The sequence below is a fragment of the Dendropsophus ebraccatus genome, chromosome 11, assembly GCF_027789765.1.
Source record: "Dendropsophus ebraccatus isolate aDenEbr1 chromosome 11, aDenEbr1.pat, whole genome shotgun sequence".
In the NCBI taxonomy this organism is placed as follows: domain Eukaryota; kingdom Metazoa; phylum Chordata; class Amphibia; order Anura; family Hylidae; genus Dendropsophus; species Dendropsophus ebraccatus.
The window spans coordinates 15,249,496-15,258,133 of record NC_091464.1 but is presented as its reverse complement, the minus strand read 5'-3'; the positions used below and the strand labels follow the sequence as shown (position 1 = coordinate 15,258,133).

At 42.0% G+C, this 8,638-nt stretch overlaps 1 protein-coding gene across 1 annotated transcript in view; it reads left to right on the top strand.

Moving 5' to 3' along the window:
• Positions 1 to 8,638, top strand: part of EFHC2 (EF-hand domain containing 2) — a 55,506-nt gene that overhangs the window by 40,241 nt on the left and 6,627 nt on the right. Inside the window, exons 12-13 of the mRNA XM_069944573.1 lie at positions 4,790 to 4,987; positions 5,789 to 5,881. Of these exons, the coding sequence (XP_069800674.1) occupies positions 4,790 to 4,987; positions 5,789 to 5,881 (291 nt within the window). The remainder of the gene's footprint in view (positions 1 to 4,789; positions 4,988 to 5,788; positions 5,882 to 8,638) is intronic.

Here is an 8,638-nt window from a genome sequence, read left to right as displayed (position 1 = left end):
ACAACTTTCTGCAGGACATAAATCAGCTAATAAGTAAAGTAAGTAAGTTACAAATCTGTATAACTTTTTGACACTAGTTGATGTGAAAAAAAAAGTTTTTACTGGCTGCCATTAACCCCATACATCATGATCTATAGTGATCGCAGTGTTTAAGGGAGTCAGTGACAGTAAAAAGTACCTGTCACTGACTGATTGGAACCCTCACAGCATGACTGCCGGGGTCCCGATAACTTTTCCTGCTTTTCCTGACAGCCAGGGGCATAATACTTACCTCCGTCCTGCCGGAACAGTGATCTTTTCCTAGAGTATGCCTCAGGCAGACTCTATGGGGGACATTTATTAAGTCAGGCGTTTTTTATACGGACTTATAAATGTCCCCGCATCTCCGGCGCTACGGAGATTTATGTAGAGACGGGCTGCCTCTACATAAATCCCGTGCGCGTCGGTGCGCACAGCCAAAAACCTACGCCACCTGAAAGGTGGAGTAGGTTTTCGGCATATATCTTTTAGTGTTAAAAATGATAAATCGCGCAGACTATGAGTCCGCGCCCCCCGTTCCACCCCCTCCACACCCCCTCCCGGCCCCCCGGTGTACTCGGTGGAAAGGGGCGATTTGCGAATATTTTATTTGCAAATGGCCGTTTTGTGAATAAAATATTCGCAAATGGCCCCTTTCCACAAAAAAGTACGCAGTTTTGCCTTGATACATGTCCCCCTATGTGCAGAAAGATGATAATACTGATCAATGCTATAGCATTGATCAGTATATTCAATCTAATGACTTCTTATATAAATCTCTTAGGGTGACTTATAAAGTGTTACAAAAAAATGTTTTAAATTTATTTTTAAAAAACTCTCTCCTCTTATAAAAGTTTAAATCACCCCAAAGTTTAAATCACAACAAAGAGGAACATTGCTTCATTGTGACCCGAACATCCGTGCATCAATGACCTTCGGTCATGAAGGGGTTAAAATGCAACATTTTTTTGATTAAATATTTTATACACATTTGTTGTACACAAAAAAATGCTTTATTAAGTTGCATCCACCGGCAGCCAAGTCACCTTGGCTCCTCATATAACGTCTGTTCTACCCATGTACCTTCTGAATCACTTTGGGTTAGCACATAAAGGCAAAGCACTCTTACCAATAGGACCACCCATAGGGCCCATATGCATGTTGAAAGCCATGCAAGATTTACTTCATTTCAATGGTCACTGCCTTGGAGAAACAAGCGCTAAAAATATGATGACATGTAATTCTTTACGGTAGCCCGTACCGGCAAAGGTCACTGAAATATGGCAGCTAGGAGATATATGGTGGCCGTAAGACAGCTTAGAGTGACCTGGTCATATGTCTGGCAGGAGAGTGGAAGTAATCCATTCTGTTTTTAAGAGAACAAACCCAAGTTTGACAAGTTATGTAGATGAATGTAGGAACCAAACCCAACAGAGCACATAAGGCAGAGGGAAGAGAACAAGCTTTAATAGTTGTCTTCCACTGCATTATTGATGTGGCTCTGACGGTAATGTGAATACACTAGGGCTATGTTCATACTCAATAAAAATATAGCTGTAAAACTGGTATAAAACACGTCCATACTTTTAATCTAATATCCTACCATTAAAGTCTATGGAAAAGTGTCTTTGCACACATTAAAGGGAATCTGTCACTCAGTTTATTCCACTTTAAATAAGGGTAGCATAAACTAGTGACAGAAATGCTGAACAGATCGGTGTATTACTTACATTATTTTTTCAGCAGATCTTCTAATATGCAGGAGAATTGGATTCTTGCCACACCCCTCCCTTCTGATTGACAGTTGGCTGCCTATACACAGTCAGATAGATAACTGCCAATTATCAGCTGGTGGGCGGAGTTTTCTGCTTCTCATGAATATCCAGGACTACTGGGCTCATGCACATAATGGAGAGGACTACTTATTGTCCATATTATTCAGGAGGAGATCTCTGGATCAGCTGCACAGAACAATATAATTGATATATCATCCTGTTCAGCTTCTCTGTCACTAGTTTATGCTAGGTTTAGGACAGCAGAAATCTACTGACTGAGTCTCTTTAAAAAGCAAACACTATACAATGTGTGCACAGATGGCTGTTTTACCATATACTTTAATGTCGCCCATTATTAGATTAAAAATACTGCTGCGTTTTATACCTGTTTTACTGCCGTATTTTGCTGTGGGGGAACCTACCTTAGACATACACATATCATACGCACATGGGTAAAAAAACACACTGCTAAAGATAAACTTGTTATTGACATGATTATATAAAAATCTCTTTAGACGCTGGTGGTCCGGCCAATCTCTGACGTTATGTCTGCCCTCATTTGAATGGTTGAAAACAGATTTGGTGATTAGTTACAGCTGCCGCTAAGCCGTGAACCACGATACAGATGGCAACATCTGCCAACCTTGATGCTTTTAAAGGTTATAACAAATGCATTTAATCTCGGAAAGTGGCTACGGTTAATTCTTATTGGGGGGCACGTGGATCTCTAATGACTCCAAGGAACGGCAAACTCGCCTAGTGGACGTCCCCGGTGGACAATTTAGCCTAGAGTAGCCGAGCTGCCCCTTAAAACAAGCTATTATTTGCCCTTTACAATTCACATAGGCTCTGCCAACAAAACCAATAAGGAAACGAGAGAAAACAGCACATGCGTTGTCAGCTGCGGTCATGATGTCATGCAACAATAGTTTTTGTGTTAAATATGGTATGTGCAGCAAATATTTGGCTGGGTCACGTCTTGTCTTCTGGGTGGTAGTGCAGCCCGTTTGAATAGCTCTCACATTCTCCTTCAACAGTCTATTGTACTTGTACAGTTATTCTAAATTCAACTTGGCTCGGATTCAAAGACAGCTTCCTCTTTTAAGTAACAAGCTTTCTTTTTCTGTCCCTCCCTGGCATCCTGAGGGCATTGGGAGACGCACATTGTACGCTGCTCAAGTATCAAGAGGGAAGGTTGCGTGTAGGGTGGCGTAGAACACTGTGTTCCAGGCGGATTTCAGATGACACAAAGTTGGGTTTTCTTTTGTTTAAAAAAAAAAAAAAAAGGCATAATCGATATGGTAAAAAATGATTGTATTCCTATTGTACATATAGCATTGTGGATTCACTCCTGTAGCTTGTTATTATATTGATAATAATGCTTTTATTTATATACACCAATATATTCCGCTGGGCTGTAAAGATATTTTCAGCACTTACTGAGGTCCCAGACTCCAAAGGTTCTCACACTCTAAATTCTATATTAACCCTTTCACGACCTGGGGTCATTGATTCCTCAATGCCCAGGTTGTTTTAGGATATCAGCTTATGGGATCATAATGATCCCATAAGCTGATGTCCCGGTGTCTGCCCCCTCTCCTCTGGCCCTGCCGCTGTTACAATCCTGTGACAGCGGCAGGGGAGAGAGGGGAGGGGGCAGAGCTCATAGCCGCGCGCCCAGCCTTCCCTCCCTCCCCACGCCGGCCTCCGTAGCTAGGAAGGCTTCCGGTTTCAGGTTTCCGGTTTTCATGGCTACCATCAGGGCTCTGCGATCAATTCACAGAGCCCCGCTCGACACTGGATAGAGAATTCTCCCTCTGTAGAGAAAGAATTCTCTGTCAGGAGCCCTATAGATGCTGCGGTCGTGCTGACCACAGTATCTAAAGAGTCAACTCTCAGCACCGGAGAACGCTCCGGTGCTGAGAGATGCAGCGGGTCCCGGCTATCACTGATAGGTGGGACCCGCCGTGGATGACACAGGTGCAGCTACTGCGCCTGTGTCATCCTGGATCGTAAATTAACGTAGCTGCAGCATCAGGCATAGGCTGCAGCAACGTTAATTTACTGTGGAGCGGCGGGAGGAGGTTAACCAATCGGAATGCTTTGGACTGTTAAGGTCTTATTAGACTAAGGGATTTTTAACAATTAGAGAATAATGATAAACGATTGCAAACGATATTGTTTGTCATTAACTTGGAATAGTTCCCCATATTACACAGAGAGATAGTCGTTAGTTATGATCCTTACAACAATTGTTACTACGATCGTTTACTCCATCTGATCCCAGCAAAAGAAGGAACAATTTGGAATTACAATGAACGATTAGTGAACAAATGTGAAATTACAGCGAGTGATTAACAATGATTTTACTGTCAGGCTTCCATTAAAAAATAAATGTATGTCCAACAGTATCAGTACGGTAGCACAAATATTTAAACAGTTTCTGAGCTCTCAGCATCATAATGATACGTGATGCCGGGAGATCCTGTGATTCCAGTGTGTAGCACATCATCCGTGCACGGATCGTATTCATGGAGTGTGTGAATGCCCTTAAGGGCCCTACTCCACCAGATGATTATTGTTAAATCGTTCGAATCTAAACGATAATCATTCGGTTGAAATGCAGTTAACGATTAACGACCGAACGAGAAATCGTTGACCGCTTTATAAGACCTGGACCTATTTTTATCATTGCTCGTTCGCAAAACGTTCGCAAATCGTCCGCATTGAATAAGACGTCGTTCGGTCGTTTGCAGTAGATATGAACGCAATAGCGAAGAAATAGCGAAGAAAAAACTATCGCAAATACAATCATAAGTAACGATTATCGTTCCATGGAAATGAGTGAACGTTTTCAGGTCTTTCGCAATAGCGGTCGTTTGAGATCGTTAATCGTTAATGATTATGCGAACGATAATCGTCCGGTGGAATAGGGCCCTAAGTCTGAAGACTGTGTATATCCACTATAGGTACTAATGGTGGTATTTTATTTCCAGGAATGTCATGGTGGAAATTTTTGATAGAAAACTCACAGAACATGAAATAATGATTGTCGGCCGCCACTACAGTGCACAGGAGAAGCAAGAAGTGGACTTAGGTCTTCTGATGGCTGTAGTCCAGGAACATCTAAAGAAGAAGTCATTTGAGAACTTTAGTAAACTCTATGATGCCTTTGTGTACAATGACCGAGAAAGGTAAAAACTAATGCATGGGCTATCTATCTATCTATCTATCTATCTATCTATCTTCTATCTATCTATCTATCTATCTATCTATCTATCTATCTATCTATCTATTTATCTATCTATCTATCTCCTATCTATCTATCTATTTATTTATTATCTATCTATCTATCTATCTATCTATCTATCTATCTATCTTCTATCTATCTATCTATCTATCTATCTATCTATCTCCTATCTATCTATCTATTTATTATCTATCTATCTATCTATCTATCTATCTATCTATCTATCTATCTATCTATCTCCTATCTATTATCTATCTCCTATCTATCTATCTATCTATCTATCTATCTATCTATCTATCTATCTCCTATCTATCTATTTATCTATCTATCTATCTATCTATCTATCTATCTATCTCTATCTAGCTACTATCTATCATCTATCTATCTATCTATCTATCTATCTATCTATCTATCTATCTATCATCTATATATCTCCTATCTATCTATCTATCTATCTATCTATCTATATCCTATCTACCTATCTATCTATCTATCTATCTATCTATCTATCTCCTATCTATCTATCTATCTATCTATCTATCTATCTATCTCCTATCTATCTATCTATCTATCTATCTATCTATCTCCTATCTATCTATCTATCTATCTATCTATCTATCTATCTATCTATCTATTTATTATCTATCTATCTATCTATCTATCTATCTATCTATCTATCTATCTATCATCTTATTTTATCTACTTATAATTTAGTGGAACTGTAAATTATATGTATGATTTGCAGGAAAGGACTCCTTCCACTCCAAGAAACCAGAACAATTTGTAAAGCTTTTAAGATACCCCTGGCAGATGACCTTCTGCGTGTTCTGCTAGAGAAGTAAGTCATTCCAGTCCAATCCGGGACAGCTAACGTCTGAATATATCTCATATGTTCTCTTTTAGATGACTTCATGGAAATGTGTTGACGGTAAAGGGCAGTTTTATTGTAAGATGATATGATAAGTAAACAATTTATAAATCAGAGTATTAATGACAGTGGAGTACATGAAATAATATAAACCATTTTAATGGTTCCAAAATAACTGATTTCAAGTGTAATTCTCGTTTCCAAGAACTTCTGACATTGTCATAAAAATGTGCTAGAAGTTCTTACTGACAGAGAACCATTTCTTGTGACCTAGAACAAAGAGGCCGCCATACGTGTCAGACTGTTGTTTCCCTTTAGCTCCTGACAGTCTCTCTTGGCTGGAAAATTTTTTAAAACTTTTCAAAAGTTTGGTTCGGCAGGTCCGCTGAACGTTGACGTAAAGTTTGGGTTCATCCAAACCGAACATTAAACGGACCGCACTAAAACAGCAGGCGTTTCGTGCAGTTCACAAAGTTCCCTCATCTATATTTACCTGTCCATGCTCCCTCTGTGTCATGTTCTCTGGTCTCCAGTGCCTTCCCAGCCATCAAAATCCTGCTCAGCCAATCTCTAATTTAAAAGGGACAGCACCACGTCCAGTGAATGGTTAAGCAGTCTGCTACTCTTGTCTCAAGAGTGACAGCCCGCTCAGCCAATCAATGGGGGCGATGCTGTCCTTTTTCAGTCAGTGATTGGCTGAGTGGGCTGGAGATGAGACACCAGAGACCCAAGAGCGGGGACAGGTGAGAATACTTTCCAACTTTGCAAAAAGTTGGATACCAAACTTTTTGCACATTTCGGAACGAATCTCGGTTTGGAAAATTCAGTTTGCTCATCTCTATCTTTGACCTCTTTTTCTTTCTTTTGAGTGAAATCAGGAATGATCTTTAAAGGGGTTATCTAGCGCTACAAAAACATGGCCACTTTCTTCCAGAGACAGCACCACTCTTGTCTCCAGCTCGGGCGGGGTTTTGCTGCTCAGTTCCACCTGAACTGGAGACAAGAGTCGTGTTGTCTCTGAATGTGGTCATGTTTTTGTAGCACTGGATAACCCTTGTAAGAGCCAAGCAAGTGTGCCGCCATTTTGTTCCAGCAGTCAGTGGAAGTCTTTAAAGCGTAACTATAATTTCAGTAGCCAAAAAATGAAATTCCTCAAATAAAAAGCCCATGTGTTACCCTTTAAAAAGAGCCCTAAACTGCGTTCCTATCTTGTACGCTTGCTGAGATATCCCCAGTTGTTTGGCTCAGAGGAATAAATGAATTTTTCTCCTGGCTGAGAGATAGTGGGCGTGGTCTCCTCCTGTCTGAAAGTGGGCGTAGCCTCCCTATCTCTCTCATCTTGCTGGGTACCTCCATACACTGGCTGCTGACCAGCGCCATAGCAGTTGGTATCGCACACACTGGACAATGGGATTAGATACAGCACCCCTGTAGGTGGTATCACATACACTGGACAGTGGGATTAGATACAGCACCCCTGTAGGTGGTATCACACACACTGGACAGTGGGATTAGATACAGCACCCCTGTAGGTGGTATCCCACACAGTGGGATTAGATACAGGGCTGCATTACAGTAAGGTGTGGGACACTATGCAGGGGAGTGGGGGCTGGGGGAGCACAGCACTCTTCCCTCTGTGCTCTGATGCCTGACAGGAGCACATAGCAGGACAGCACTGCTCTCCTGCTTACTAGAGGAGAGCACCAGCACTGAAAGGGTGTCAGACCGACCAGAGGAGGAGGAGGGAGGGGACCGGAGCGCTCCTCTTAACAATCACAGATACCGGAGGGGAGCCTGAGCTGCGGAGGAGGGGGCTGCCGTCCGGTGCAGGGTGAGAGGAAGCAGGGGAGGGGCGGGAGGGGACTGGAGCTCTCCTACTCCTGTGTGCTCTGGTGTTTGACCTGTCACCAGACACCGGAGCACATGTCAGGAAGGAGAGCTGGGGTCTGCTGCTTACCACAGCCTGGTAACAATCACCCAGCTCCAGCAGGGACAGCAGCATGATCAGGAGACAGGAGAGGGATGATGCCACCGGGGTTGGAGGGGGGAGGGGGCCGGTTCCGTCCAGTCAAATAAGATCCAGTTAGTCAGGCATTTATCACTGAATGACTTCTTGCTATATGCCCCGGTGTCTGAATCATCCCGAGAGCACATAGCAGGCAGAGCGTGCCTCTCACCTCCTCACTGCCTGTCATGTGACTTGCTGACAGCCCGTACCTAACTGATGCTCAGGCACTGTACGGATTTTCAGCAGGACTGGACAGTTTTGCACAAGTAGCAGAGAGACAAAAACACAGCTAAGGGGACATTCTGCTTCATATATATTTAAAAAACGGTTCAATTTAGGTAATTAATAGCCTAAACTAACTAAAACTAAATTGTAAAAATATTTTATAGTTGCGCTTTAAGCATTGACTTCCGTCAATAAGAACTTTTGTCATGGTTCTATAGGAAATCCGGAAACTAGGATAACACAGAATTGTTCTGGCATTAGGGCTCTAAGCTTTGTGTTTGATCACCTTACCATCTAGTTCAGAGCATTGCACCAACAATAGTGATGCATGTGTTTAAGGCCCTATCATACAATCGACAATTGCTTTGTGTAATAAAAGCCATCAATCAGCAGACATACACAATGTCGGCTGATTGTTGTCTTTTAACGTACGTCTTTCAACATGTTGAAAGACAACAATAGCAATGATCTGTTTTTGACGCCACAGCCAATAG